Source organism: Schistocerca serialis, chromosome 4 (genome assembly GCF_023864345.2).
Source record: "Schistocerca serialis cubense isolate TAMUIC-IGC-003099 chromosome 4, iqSchSeri2.2, whole genome shotgun sequence".
NCBI classification, from domain to species: domain Eukaryota; kingdom Metazoa; phylum Arthropoda; class Insecta; order Orthoptera; family Acrididae; genus Schistocerca; species Schistocerca serialis.
Genome location: NC_064641.1, coordinates 396923573 through 396939664, shown reverse-complemented (window position 1 = coordinate 396939664; position 16092 = coordinate 396923573). Strand labels below are relative to the sequence as shown.

The 16092-nt window shown below is 39.3% G+C and overlaps 1 protein-coding gene across 1 annotated transcript; it reads left to right on the top strand.

Annotated features, from left to right (window-relative positions):
• Positions 1-13278: 13278 nt before the first annotated feature.
• On the top strand, positions 13279-15705 carry LOC126474930 (facilitated trehalose transporter Tret1-like). The gene has a single exon (XM_050102446.1). The coding sequence runs from the start codon at positions 13466-13468 to the stop codon at positions 14909-14911; it is 1446 nt and encodes a 481-aa protein (XP_049958403.1). The 5' UTR covers positions 13279-13465; the 3' UTR covers positions 14912-15705.
• Positions 15706-16092: the final 387 nt, after the last annotated feature.

Genomic DNA, 16092 nt, shown 5'->3' with positions numbered 1-16092 from the left:
ACTACAGTGAAAGACAGGCAGCTCAGCACAAAAATACTAATGTAAATTTTTGTTCATGACAATGAGAAATTCTCGAGATGCATTGTGCAAAGCATGAAAAAAATTGTAAGTGGGGCAGTGTTTGGTTACCATATTTAAAGAATGAATGACAGTTGCAGGCTTTCCAGAAACATTAAGATGAATGAAACTGTGTCAGACGTTTCTGCTTCCCTCTTGGGGTTGGCTCTTCTTGGACAACCAGTGACACAAAATGTTAACTGAAGATGTTCTTAATTATTGCTGACACCACTTTCTTCATCAAATCCTGTTTTCTTTTATATGTTTTGGTTATATTCATTTGATGAAAAAATTTGATCAGCTTGTCTCATTGAGTTTGGTAACACAAATTTTGTTGCTGATTGACAATTCATTGCAGGTACTTAGCATCATTGTTAATAAACAACAATGCAGTAAATGACCAAACATTACAAATGCCAGAAATTATCTGATTTGAAGAAAAATTATCATTGGTGCAGTTGTTAGGGAGTGGCAACAATGTGGCTACTGGTTAAGATGTGTTATGCAGCTTAATTTGAGTAATATACGTGTAACAGCATAGTATGTTTATTTCTACATTTGCCACCTTCTCTCTAAGGTGAGCCAACTTACCATCTGCATGTCATTCATAGCAATGAGTATAGTATGTGGCCCCAGTTACCGGCTGTTGTGATCAGACCCTTGTATCAGAGAGAGAAAATTTATTCATTTTGAAAGTGATGTTAATACATAGTGAGATATTTTTTCTTTTGATACCTCAGACTTTACATGTGCAACATGTTTTTACAGAAAAATTGCTCAAGGGAATAAAATTACACTATGCTGTATTAAATTTTCACAACGTTGAGATAGACAGTTCCTTTAAAAGTCTATCACAAATCTAGACCTTATTTTCTTCAATGAGAAAGCTGTGATATTGAACACAAAAAGCTCTGTGCATGTGCACATTGATCTCTTTGCAGCACAATTACTAAAGGCTTTGGAGCCAGTCAGGAGAATTTCCTCTGATCAGTTGAAACAGCTTTCACCCGGTCACAAACCACAGGAACTGAGAGAATATCTGCAATCACGTGGTTGTGAAGATTGCAACTGTCTCAAACAAACCTAATATGCCACTCATATCAGAACGTTTACATTGGCTGATTGTAATGTCTTTCTTCATTGGCAGATTGCGACATAGAGCTAATATCTTTGTAACGGAATGTATTTTAGGAACTGGTTATACAATCTCAGGATAAATCCAGGGACAGCTGACCAAGGAATAGGCTATAGTTCGCATAGAATACCTTGGTCAGTAAATGCACAGATGGCAGGGCATGTGTGGGGAGAGTGGTAGTGGTTGGGGCTGTGGGCAGGCGCTGTAGGGGAAACGCTGAGCGCTGGAGGGAAAGTGCGCTCTGAACTGAAACCTTTAAAGTGTTATGTGGAGCTACTCCACGTCCAAACTTGCATGGTGACCTTCAAAAAGATCTGTCACCGCTGTTTTGATTAGTACCTACAAAGAATTCAGCTGAAAATGCAGCAATTTATTTCCGCCTGGCTTATTAATCATTTGTACCTTTCAGAGAAGTGTCACAAGTGCCGAATTTTGAGTCAAACCTACACACTTCCCTTGTTGCCATGTTAAAATTTGCTTCTTTTGCCAAAACTCGCCGGAGTTTACAAATCTTACCTCACTAACATATTGTGCAGATGCAATTATGAGAGACTTCTGAAACAGTGATTTAGCAAGTGAGGAACTGAGAAAAAGTAAGGTCAGTATCTTATGAGAAATCACATACTCGGTACAAAATAAACTAGTAATGACTTCACTTAAGCTGTTCCAAAACCCACATCATTTGTCCTTACTCCAGTTATCGATGGCTCTTAAAAATTACATTCTTTCAGTGAAAAAGTCTGTACTTTGTGGAATGACATGGTAGAAACGAAGTTTTGGATAATAAACATATGGCAAAACATTCTCCTCTTTGCACACTTTGCATGCTATGATATTCCAAAATCTCACTTCGATATCTCAAATTGTTTATAAAATATGAGGCATGTTGTAGATATTTCACGCTGGTTTTATCAATGGCGCGGCGCGATCGCAAATAAATGTGCTGCGTCAGACAGGTTTTCTCGAGACTGGCGAGAGATACAGACCTCCACTCAAGTATAAAGAAAAATTCATTATGATAGCTAAATTTCATATGTAGCAACATATTATATAATATGCACCAAACGTAAAATCATAGCGACCCTTATATTTCATTGCAAATTTTTTCGAATTTCACACAGTGTCTTATTTCCACGTAAATATCACAATAACCATGACCATTAACGAAGTCAAGAATACATCATAATGAACCTGACATACACTACTGGATGATAAAATTGCTACACTACGAAGATGACGTGCTACAGACTCGAAATTTAAGCGTCAGGAAGAAGATGCTGTGATATGCAAATGATTTTCTTTTCGGAGTATTCACACAACGTTGGCGCGGGTGCGACACCTACAATGTGCTGACTTGACGAAAGTTTCCAACCGATTTCTCATACACAAACAGCAGTTGACCGGCGTTGCCTGGTGAAACGTTGTCGTGATGCCTCGTGTAAGGAGGAGAAATGCGCACATCACGTTTCCGACTTTGATAAAGGTCGGATTGTAGCCGACAGAGATTGCGGTTTATCGTATCGCGACATCGCTGCTCGTGTTGGTCGAGATCCAATGACTGTTAGCAGAATATGGAATCGGTGGATTCAGGAGGGTATTACGGACCGCCGTGCTGGATCCCAATGGCCTCGTATCACTAGCAGTCGAGATGACAGGCATCTTATCTGCATAGCTGTAACGGATCGTGCAGCCACGTCTCGATCCCTGAGTCAACAGATGCGGACGTTTGCAAGACAACAACCATCTGCACGAACAGTTCGACGACGTTTGCAGCAGCATAGACTATCAGCTCGGAGACCATGGCTGCGGTTACCCTTGACACTGCAACACAGACAGGAGCGCCTGCGATGGTGTACTCAATGACGAACCTGGATGCACGAATGGTAAAACATCATTTTTTCGGATGAAACCAGGTTCTATTTACAGCATCATGATGGTCGCATCCATGTTTGGCGACATCGCGGTGAACACACATTGGAAGCATGTATTCGTCATCGCCATACTGGCGTATCACCCGGCGTAATGGTATGGGGTGCCACTGGTTACATGTCTCGGTCACCTCTTGTTCACATTGACGGCACTTGTAACGTCCACTGTTCAATTTGAGATGTGTTACGACTCGTGGCTCTACCCTTCATTCGATCCCTGCGAAACCCTACATTTCAGCAGGATAATGCACGACCGTATGTTGCAGGTCCTGCACGGGCCTTTCTGGATACAGAAAATCTTCGACTGCTGTTGTGCCCAGCAAATTCTCCAAATCTCTCACCAATTGAAAACGTCTGGTCAATGGTGGTGAGCAACTGGCACGTCACAATACACCATTCACTACTCTTGATGAACTGTGTATCGAGTTGAAGCTGCATGGGCAGCTGTACCTGAACACGCCATCCAAACTCTGTTTGACTCAATGCCCAGGCGTATCAAGGCCGTTATTACGGCCAGAGGTGGTTGTTCTGGGTACCGATTTGTCAGGATCTATGCACCCAAATTGCGTGAAAATGTAATCACATGTCAATTCTAGTATAATATATTTGTCCAATGAATACCCGTTTATCATCTGCATTTCTTCTTGGTATAGCAATTTTAATGGCCAGTAGTATAAAGCACAAATGAAATTCTTCCATCAAATTGTTTCTCTAAAATTGTTTGAGAAAGGTATCAGGGTATACACCTCGTTTCTGTCAACGCCGACCGGCCGAAGGTAGCCAACACAAACGGCCTCTCATTCTGAACAATTGAATGGCCTTGCCCAGTGCCTTGGACGAAAACTGGTCACTGCACATCGCCCACCATATCCTGCATGGACTCTAACCATGGGTTAACTTGGAGTGCGCAACGTACGACGCCATTTCATTCCTGGGTTAGTTATTCCCAGAATACCGTTCATGTCCAGTTAAGTTGGTAACAGCTGAAGAACACTGGTCACTGTACATAATTTCATATTTATTTAGTTGTTGTCTGCAGAAATAGCCTGTCAAACATGCATGATAAGCGTTCTAGATCGCGAAACTATTCGCTTAAGGATACTTTGAGGCTGGTAGATACTGTAAATGAGATCAAGTGTGCAGTAGAAAACACGAGAACTACTGCAGTCTCATTCAATGAAATTATTAGTGCAACACATTTAACTAATTTGGTTGGGTAGTTATATATTTAATTATGTAATGATCCACGTTGAAATTACTTAAAGGATCAGGTATTTGTTGTTGACTAGTAAGAGATCTCCCTAGATTTCTGAATAAAGTATGAGAAAAGATGTTCGACTGTTTCCCTTCACAAACGACTTCATATGCACTGACAGAGCAACTATAATAGAAATACGAGTTTTTTCTTAAAACAAAACAAGTAAGTATTACGTTCAGAAAAGCTTACAGGGGCTACAGATTGTTGGTTCCCCCATACTTGACATTTAAGTTCCAAATTATGTACAATGAAATACGCGATTTGATAAATTTGTCACCAGAAGGACGCCAAGGCACTTCGATTCAGATACAACATTTCTACGAAAGGCAGTATTCCAACAAGTATAGCTGTATGGTAGCTGGTGATTGTATGTAGGTACAAGGTACAGAAACAACGATGAAATGCGGTTTGCATTGTCAATAGTTGGTCTTTTCAGCCTCTTCAATAAACTTTGACATCTCATAAATCATGGCGGTTGATTTGACTGAAAATTCTGAGATTTGTTACTGGCTAGCTTGCTGTTTAATTTACATCTTAGAATGATTAATTCATTAAAGCAACAGTGGGTTTTCCACAGAAAACACCCTTGCTCAATTACTGAACACAGTTTGTGCATTCACTTTGTAGTTCTTTGGCGTAAGTAAATCCTGTTTCTATGATGTGATGCTTATTAATTTCATTCAGGGTATATATGAAGAATAACATGCCAACATATACAATAAGCAACCTTTATCTTTTTTATAATCCTGGAGTAGAAATGTAGTTGTGGCATATATCAAACTGGAGGCTGTTTTTGGTGTCTTAGTCCAGAGACTGGTTTGATGGAGCTCTCCATGCGACTCTATCCCGTGCAAGCCTCTTCATTGCCGAATAACTACTGCGAATCAATCCCCCTGAATCTACTTAGTGTATTCATCTCTTGGTCCCCCTCTACGATTTTTATGTTCCACACTTCCCTCCAGTGCTAAATTGGTGATCCCTTGATGCCTCATACCCTGTCCTACCAACTGATTCCTCTGCTTGTCAAGTTCTGCCACGAATTCCTCTTCTCCCCAATTCTGTTCAGTACCTCCTCATTAGTTACATGATCTACCCATCTAATCTTGAGCGTTCTTCTGCAGCACCACATTTCGAAAACTTCTATTCTCTTCATGTACAAACTGTTTGTCGTCCGTATTTCACTTCCATACATGACTACATTCTGTACAAATACTTTCAGAAAAGACTTCCTGACATTTAAATCTATACTCGATGTTAACCAGTTTCTCTCTGTCAGAAACGCTTTTCTTGCCATAGCCAATCGATATTTTATATCCCCTATACTCCAACCATCATCAGTTATTTTTCTCCCCAAATAACAAAACTCATTTACCACTTTGTCTCACTTCCTAATCGAATATCGTCAGCATCACCTGATTTCATTCGACTCATCATCATCAGTTTTCTGCTGATTTAGCAGGTCCTTTGCCTCTCCATTTTCTGCAATCCAATGTTCCCTTCTTAAGGCTACTGTATGTTGTACCATGCACCACATCATCCAGTATCTGAAATCTCTTCCTTCCTCGTTTCCTTTTCCCTTCTACATAACCTTCTGAAACTGTTTTTATCAGTCTGTCATTCTTTCTTAATATATGCCCAACCTAATTTCTTTTTCTTCTGTTTATTGAGTCTAGTAACAGTCTTTTCTCTCCCACTCTTCTCAGTATCTCTTCATTTTTTACTCTGTCCATCCAACTTATTCTTTCCATCCTCTGCTATGTCCAGATCTCAAAAGCCTCCAGCCTTTCTCTGCCTTTATTCCTCAAAGTCCATGTTTCAGCGCCATACAGAAAAACGCCCCATACAAAATATTTTATGAGTCTTTTCCTCAGTTCTCTGTCCAGACTACTGGAGAAAATTCTCCTTTTCTCATGAAATGCCTCTTTTACCATTGCTACCCTTGTTTTAATTTCTGTGCTGCACTTCCAGTCGGTGTCTATCCTGCTTCCAAGATACTTAAAATTTTGCACCTGTTCTAATATTTCTCCATTCGGCATAATTTTTATTTCTTTATTTCCTCCTAGTGCCAAAACTTTTGTATTCTTTGTGTTAATTTTCATTCCATAATTTTCTCTGTTAGCTTCAATGGTGTCCACTAAATCCAGTAATTCTTAATTTCCTGTGGTTATTAGGACCATGTCATCAGCAAACCTCAAACATCCAACTCTTCTTCCTCCAGTTCCTACTTCTTTGTCATCTAATGTGCATTGGTCAGTCATATTTTCCAAGTAGAGGTTGGAAGGGGTAGGTGATAGACAGCATCCTTGTCTTACTCCTTTTCCTAGGCCAATCCAGTTTGCACTTTATCCTTTCATTTTAACTGAGGCTTTTTGGTTAAGATATAATGAGTTTACAAGTCTTCTGGTTTTCCACTCCACTCTCTTTTCCCTCGTTATAGTCGCCAGCTTGTCCCAAGCCACACTGTCAAATGCCTTTTCAAGGTCGCTGAAGCATGTACAGAGGTCTCTTCCTTTTTCATTAAACCTTTCTCCCAAGATTCGTAGGAGCCCTATTGCATCTCTGGTGCCCGTATTCCATCTGAAGCCAAACTGCTCCTCGCCAAGATTCTCCTCCATTACTTTTTCAAGTCTCTTATTAATTATTCTTCAAATCACTTCGGCTGTATGTGAAATGAGGCTGATTGTCCTATGCTCACTGCCTTTCTTGGTTCCTTGTTTTTTCGGTACTGTTGTCAGGAAGTCCTCAGGCCATTAACCACTGTCATATATTTTATTACATAACCCCAATATTTCTCTTATTCCGTCTTGGTTCAAGCATTGTAATATTTCAAAGTTTTTATTTCTTCTCCATGGATTTTAATTCCTACTCCAAATTTTTCTTTGGTTTCCTTTACTGCTTGCTCAATATACAGACTGAATAACATAAGGGATAAGTTACAGCTCTTTCTCATTTCCTTCTCAACCACTGCTTCCCTTTCTTGCCCTTCGACTTTTGTGACTGCTATCTGGTTTCTGTGCAAATTGTAAATAGATTTTTTTATCCCTGTATTTTACCCCTGCCATCTTCAGAATATGAAAGAGAGTATTTCAGTCAACACTGTCAAAAGCTTTCGCTAAGTCTAGAAATGCCAGAAATGTAGGTTTGCCTTTCCTTAGCCTACCTTCTAAGATTAGTTGTAGGATCAGTACTGCCTCACGTGTTGCAACATTTCTACGGAATCCACACTGATTTTCCCTGAGGTCAGCTTCTATCAGTTTTTTTATTCATCTGTAAAGAATTCGTGTTAGTATTTTGCAGCTATGTCTTATTAAACTGATAGTTTGGTAATTTTCACACTTGTCGACACCTCCTTTCTTTGGGATTAGAATTATTATATTCTTCTTGAAGTCTGAAGGTATTTCGCCTCTGTCATACGTCATGCTCACCAGATGGAAGAGTTTTGTCATGACTTGCTCTTCCAAGGCTATCAGTAGTTGTAATGGAATGTTGTCTACTTCTGGGGCCTTGTTTCGACTTAGGTCTTTCAGTGCTCAGTCAAATTCTTCACGCAGTATGAATTTCGTATTTCATCTTCATCTACGTCCTCTCTCATTTCCATAAATTTGCCCTCAAGTACGTCACCCTTGTATAGACACTTTATATACTGCTTCCACCTTTCTGTTTCCCCGTCTTTGCTTAAGACGGGTTTTCCATCTGAGTTCTTGCTATTCGTACAGGTGGTATTCTTTTCTTCGAAGGTCTCTCTAATTTTCCTGTGGACAGTATCTATCTTACCCCTAGTGAGATAAGCCTCTACATCCTTACATTTGTCCTCTAGCCATCCCTGCTTAGCCGTTTTGCACTTCCTGTCGATCTCATTTTTGAGACATTTGTTTTCCATTTTTACCTGCTTCATTTACTGCATTTTTATATTTTCTCCCTTCCTTAATTAAATTCAATACCTCTTCTGTTACCCAAGGATTTCTGCTAGCCCTCTTCTTTTTACCTACTTGATCCTCTGCTGCCTTAACTATTTCATCTCTCAAAGCTACCCATTCTTCTTCTACTGTATTTCTTTCCCCCGCTCTTGTCAATCGTTCCCTAATACTCTCTCTTAAACTCCCTATAACCTCTGGTTCCTTCAGTTTATCCTGCTCCCATCTCCTTAAATTCCCACCTTTTTGCAGTTTCTTCAGTTTCAATCTGCAGTTCATAACCAATAGATTGTGGTCTGAGTCCACATCTGCCCCTGGAAATGTCTTACAATTTAAAACCTGGCTCCTAAATCTCTGTCTTACCATTACATAATCTATATGGAACTTTCCAGTGTATACATGTATACAACCTTCTTTCATGATTCTTAAATCAAGTGTTAGCTATGATTAAGTTATGCTCTGCGCAAAATTTTGTCAGGCGGCTTCCCCTGTCATTCCTTACCCCCAGTCCATATTCACCTACTACTTTTGCTTCTCTTCCTTTTCCTACAATCGCATTTCTTCGAACTCTTCATCATCTGTGAAGCTAGCTGGCATATAAACTTGTACTTCTGTCGCAGGCATGGCCTTAAGGTATATTTGCTACAATTACGTGTTTCCTATGCAGTTCATAGTAGCTTATACGTGTTCCTATTTTTTATTCGTTATTAGACCCACACCTGCATTACCGTTATTTGATTTTGTATTTATAACCCTGTATCACCTGACCAGAAGTCTTGTTCCTCCTGCGACCGAACTTCACTAATTCCCACTATATCTAACTTTAATCTATCCATTTCTCTTTTCAAATTTTCTAATCTACCTGTCAGATTAAGAAATCTGACACTCCACAATCCGATCCGCAGAAAGCCAGTTTTGTTTCTCCTGGTAACAACGCCCTCCTTAGTAGTCCCCGACCAGAGATCCTATTGGGGAACTATTTTACCTCCAGAATATTTTACCCAAGAGGACGCCATCGTCATTTAAACATACAGTAAACCTGCATGCCCTCGGGAAAAATCATGGCTGTAGTTTCCCCTTGCTTTCAGCCGTTCACAGTACCAGCACAGCAAGGACGTTTCGTTTAATGTTACAAGGTCAGATCAGTCAGTCATCCAGACTGTTGCCCCTGTAACTACTGGAAAGGTTCCTGCACCTCTTCTGGGACCACACATTTGACTGACCTCTGAACAGATATCGCTCCATTGTGGTTTCACCTACAGTACAGCTATCTGTATTGCAGTGGCACGCAAGCCTCACCACTGACGGAAAGGTCCATGGTTCATGGGGGAGTTATTGTATCTCACCCTAAATGTTTTGCAAACGGTAACTAGTTCATATATAATTTTGGCTTATGCAATCATCTCTAGCAGCCAAGTGTGACTTGGGATGGAAGGGGAAGTAACTGGAGGTGTAGCACCTTCATTGTGTTCTTCCTTCTTTTCTGTGGTCATCTCAGCTTACAAGGGAAGGTCTTTTTTTGGACAGATCACAGAGAAAATGGGTGATTGTGAAACTGTTGCATTCATTTGTTGCAGATTACGTGACAAACGATTATGTTTTCATATTTTCTTTCGAAGTGATCACACCCAAATTCATATGAACACATATACTAGACAAGGAAGCAGGTCTCTCTCTCTCTCTCTCTCTCTCTCTCTCTCTCTCTCTCTCACACACACACACACACACACACACACACACACACACACTCACTCACTCACTCACCAGTCGTATAAATTAGGTGCATCAATGAGACATTCCCATCATATGACACATGTTCTGTCACTAATGCCGTGTATGACACATCAGACGTGTTTTCTGGGAGGATACAGTTGACTTGTCACTTTGTCATCAAACATTTGTGGTTCCCATTTGAAAGCCACTTCCTTCCAGCTGCTAATGGATTAGTTGTGCAGACCCAGCTGTCGTTATAGGTCCCTACCTTATACCTTGCTGTTGCAAATGGATGTTACACCACGACACAGGCACAAATTTGAACAAAGTGAACAGTGGGGAAAAAAACGTGGCACAAGCGAGGTTTGAATATGGCTCCCCCATGTGGCAGGCCAACACTGCAACCGCTCAACCACAGTGCTGTTTCTTTCAGCCATTGCTCTATTTTGCACTTGTTCTTGGGCCATTCACTCTTTCTATATATTTGGACAATCCAGCACTGTATTGGTTAAAAAGAGAGTGTAAAGCTCAAAATTAGGATCAGAAAATGAAAATTAAAACAAATTATTTCAGAATAAAAATGTATTAATCCATATACATTAATTTACTTTATTTAATTACTTCAAACAAATGAATTAATTAAAAAACGGCCTCTCGTACATGTTGCCCAGTGTTGTATGTACCCTATAAATAATCCTGCTGGCTGCCCCCTTGCCAATACCAAGGACATAAGGTAATCACCAGAGGCAAAACAACTGAATCCCTGTAACAGCTGCTTCATTGGTGGAAGAGTCATTTCTGAAAGAAAGAAAAGAATGACGCACAACAGAAATTTAAAAACATAGCTTGCCAGCCATTCCTTCCACTGTTGCAATTATGTAGATGCAATAACTAAAGATTCATGTTAGCTGAACGACAAGTACCTGAATGTGGTTATGTGGATAATACTAATAGCTGAGAAATAAAACAGCTATCTGCTACAGCTCTTAAAAAGCTGACTTTCCCGTTAATTTTACTGTGTTATACTTAGCATGAGCATAAATAATTTATTGTTTATGGAAATAATGCTAAGTGGTGGGAAATTGTTTCTCTGAAGCATTCACTAAAATGTTGAAGGTTGTTATCCCAATGGGAAATAGAGTGAAAAGTATTTTCTGCTACAGATGTGGCTGAGTGAACTGAGGATATTAGTGTACTATCAAACTTTTTGTTACATTAAATAATCACAGTAAGCCTCAGTTTCAGAAAAATGCTACTTCACACAAGCACAATACATTTAAGTTTAAATTACATTCAAATAGCTACCATTTGACATAGAGGAGGACACTGAAAATAGTATGATATTTGAGGAAAGTTGAAAACACAGCATTCATGCACTCCTTACATGTGACAACTATGCAGATTCAATAAATATATTCCTGTTTTTTTCTTATAACATACATGTACAGCTATTATTTTATGATAAATATGGGTGGGCTACAAACACAGCAGCTACGTTCTTTAAACTTAGCATGAGTAAGCACAAATAGTTCACAGGCTTTATTGAATAATTGTATGTGGAAGACAATGTTGTTGCTCCGAAGCACTGATAGGCCTATGATCCCAATATTTTCACTAAAAGGCAGAAAGCTGTTCAGACAGCGCTGTGGTGTTTACAAAAAGCGGTATTCTCGACAGAAAACAAGAGTGTAACAATGTTTTCTGCAATTGACGTCATGTGGCTAGATGAAACTGGGACACTGCAGTTTTATTAAAACGTTTTGCAATGCGAAAAATCGATGTTTTGCCTAAAACAGGACTGCTGTTAAAACAAGCAGTACATATAACTGGTGCGGTTTTTCGATTTGACACTGTCTGTTACACAAAACGAAACATTCCTTTTCGCTACTGCAGAAACTATAGCACGCGCACGCGTCAGATAAACAAGACTATTTTTGCACGAATCGTGATATTAATGTGCCTGATTTACACAAATAACACGAAGTAATTCACGAAGTACTGAAATCAAAAGCATATTACCGCAAATCAGAAGCGTTAGTTAAGAAAACAGAGAAATAGTCCCACCTGTCCATCATATGCTCCAATTTCTCACATACAAGATTGAAAAGAAGAAACACAGCTTTCTTTGATAAGCGAAATCTGGATATAACTTCGGAATCGGCATCGTCTCATTTGCTTCTCCTGCCTCATTATCATGACCACTTCTGCCAAAATATCGCTATCGCTATCTGTATTTATTTCTATTCCTGCCATCTTGAAAACTAATCACCGGTTAAGCTCCCTAACTGATCAGAAATCGACGGTGAAAGGTGGATTCACACTTGTCGGAACGTCACCGTCACGTTGTTCAGCGTCGAACGTCAGAGGAATTCCTGAGCATTCACGCTACACGGCACGTAACTTCGAAAGAACGTCGTGACTTTACAGCTGGTTCATAAAATACCCACTAGATGCGCTATTTCGTAGTTCACTGTAGCTCGTCCTAAAATGCTGAAATTTAGTTTCAATCATCTTGCAATGATTACTGTTCCACTTGTCGATGAGTAACCGGAACAGCAAGCAAAAAGAGTCTGCTTTAGAAAAACAAAAAAGTTAAAAAATCGAGACCGCGAAGGAGTGATCCACACTCTTTACAAGGGGCTGCAAGAGGAGTCATCATCGTTCTATAAATATTTCAGAATGACTAAACAACAATTTTTTTACCTGTTAAACGAGATACAAATAAAAATTACGAAGAGAAATTCAAGATTTAGGCGTCTAATATCATCACGGCAGGAGCTGATGGTTTGCATAAGGTATGTCTGTATCGGCCGTTCTGCTGAACAACACCAAACAAATATGGAGGTGCTATTTGCCGGTAGCAACATGGAAATATCACATGGCTCCGTCAATGACCCGTCGAAACATTCTTCCCGAGAAACGTTGACGTGACTTGTCGATGACGTTCCGTTGACGGCGTGTGTGAATGCCACCCTTTGAACTACAAGTGGAGAAACTTTTTACATGACGGTGAGACGTTCCGGCACGTGTGAATCCACCTTAATTTATGCCGAGTTTATTCTCCGCTTAGGCGTTACTCCGATTTCATACAGAGCGTTTCTCGCGCTATTTCGAAAATAGTACTTAACCGGTTGCTAACCGGTGACTCTACAATCGACCCTAGGACGGGGAAAGAAGCATTCATTATTGGAAGTACTGCCAAAATACCCTGATTTCATTTCTACGCCCACGTAAAGTGGTATTTCTTTGCATTGCTACTGTGCTTATGATCGTCTTTGCGTGGGTGTGTGTAGGTGTATTGTGGCAGCTGTCAAAACATTGTGTGTTGTGATGCTTGAAGTCTTTGTCTTGGTGTAAAACTTGTTTTATGCTATCACAATTTATTGAATTGGACAGCACTTGGTAAAAACAGTTTCATAAATCCACCCAAATTTTGTAATTAGCACGTTTAAAGTTAAAAATGAATAACACCGAAATTGAACGGGGAGAAGAGTCTGTCAGTGGTGGAGCGGACGATAATATAAATCTGACATCGCACAGCAGAACGCATTTATTAAATACTTCCAGAATAAACAGACTTCCTCAGTTTGTTGCTGCGTTTGTAGCTACAATTGGCGCATTTGCAATGGGTACAGTTATGGCATGGACTGCACCAGCCAGCGGGGAATTACAATCTAAATTCAACTTCAACATCTCAGAAATATCATGGATTGGTTCATTTGTAGCACTTGGTGCTGCAGCAGTTGTGTTACCTGTTGGATATTTAACTGATAAGCTCGGCCGCAAATTGACCATGCTAATTTTGGTTACACCATTCTTAGGAGGATGGGCTGTTATCTTGTGGGCCAAAACTTGGGAAGCATTATGCGCTGGTCGTTTCATAGTTGGAATGGCTGGTGGAGCTTTTACAGTAACAGTACCTATTTATATTGGTGAGATAGCTGATAATGAAATACGGGCAACTCTCGGTAGTTTCTTCCAGTTAATGGTAGTTGTTGGTGTGTTGTTTGTGTACATTGTAGGTCGGGAATGTAATTTGTTTTGGATGAGTGCCATATGTGGGCTTGTCCCAATCGTTTTTGGCGCAGCTTTTGTTTTTATGCCGGAGACACCTGCATACTATTTAGGCAAAGGCAAGGAAGATGCAGCAAGGAAATCACTTCTGTGGTTGCGTGGAACTGCATGTGATTTGGAACAAGATATAGCGCAAATGAAGCAAGCGGAAGAAAACAGCTCAAGGCCAAGACCACCAGACTCTCGAAGTGCCACGAAGATGTCACTGTTTATTGCACTTGGACTTATGACATTTCAACAGCTGAGTGGCATCAACGCCATTATATTTTACACAACAGACATATTCCATGCAGCTGGAAGCACAATTGAACCCAGTATATGCACTATTGTAGTTGGCACTATGCAAGTGGGGGCAACACTTTGTTCGTCATTAGTCATTAACCGATTAGGCTGTCGTGTTTTACTGCTTACTTCTGGATTTGTGATGGCAACTTGTACGTACACGCTTGGAGTATTTTTCCATCTCCAGGCCAGGTATGGTGTAGACTATGTTAGAAATTTTGATTGGTTGCCATTGGCCAGCCTTTGCCTTTACATTATAGTTTTTTCTATTGGCTTCGGACCTGTTCCTTGGATGATGATGGGTGTCCTTTTCCCACCTCATATAAAGGGACTTGCAAGTTCCATTACTTGTTTAGTCAACTGGATGTTAGTGTTTGTTATTACAAAATTTTTTGCAAATCTGTTAGTGTTTGCAGGCACAGCTTCAACATTTTGGCTCTTCTCATTAATAACTGCAATTGGCACAGTCTTTGTTTTTTTTGTTGTTCCAGAAACTAACGGAAAATCACTTGAGGAAATTCAAATGGAGTTATCGGGCAGTGAAAGTTAATTTATTGGAATTTTATTTATTTATTTATTTATTTGTCCATATAAATCTCTTTTTAAGTACATATATTGTACACAGAATCTATTTGTAGAAATGAGAGCAAGATATATTACTCATAACAGATGATGATTATTGCAGCTATGTGTATCAAACATTTAGGTTCTTAATCAAGATATATGCCCCTGTCTTTTTATATCATCATCTGCTGTGAAAGAGTAACTTGAGTTTTATGGCTTACTGTTATTTTATACTCCATTTATAATGTTTAAAATTTACCAAAGAACAATGAACTATGGGTTCCCACTATTCTGCTAAAATATACTGAACTCTTTAGTTTTACATTTGTAAGTTCAGATGCCTGCCTAGTGGTATCTTTTCCTATGTATGGTAGTAATGGACTGCATACTTTTCAACTCCATGTTTATGTGGGTAGAAACATCCAGGGGTAAACTGGTGTTGTAATTACATTTATTTTTTACAAAGTGACACTGAAATGTGTGAAAATTCAGAATGGTATATTGTTATACTATAAACATGTATAACTTATGTAACTTATAATTTGTGATTGAGATGTTCATTGATAACTCAATATTTTTCCCTTTAGATGTGTGTGTTAAATATACTTAAAGACGACTTCTGTCTGCATGTTACTGTGATAGTTGTAGGGGAATAATATTGAGAAATACAGAGTGTATAATTGTGTTGTTGTAAAATCCTGGTTACATGTGGATATAAGATAATTAACGCTTACCTAAGAGCATTATGAATGCTACTAAATAAAGAAGTGTTAATGTAAAGATTTCCAAGCATTGGTTTTTTTTATATCTACTGAAGATCATCTGTGGGGCATAGAAAAGTGGATTTGAATTTCTTTATTGAGCCTGTAAATCATAATTTAGTATGTAGTTTGCACGAATAACATTGAACAGTGAGGTCTGATATACTAAATATCATTTATACATGCCATTTTGAAAACTAGTTAAGTAGGCCTACATGCTGCATGATGGTAACATCTATAAAAACAAATAAAATCACCCAAAGAATAGTATGGTTGATGAAGTATATTAATTCTTGTGGAGTTCCAAATACTCAGAAACAGAATAGAAGCAGTACCCTTTGTGTTTAATTTTAAACTTCTGTAAATAGGATAGCTTGTGGCATAATGGTAGTGTGATACAGTCCTC

What these genes read in the sequence shown, in the direction of transcription:
- LOC126474930 (XM_050102446.1), top strand. Translation starts at nt 13,466, where the DNA reads ATGAATAACACCGAAATTGAACGGGGAGAAGAGTCTGTCAGTGGTGGA.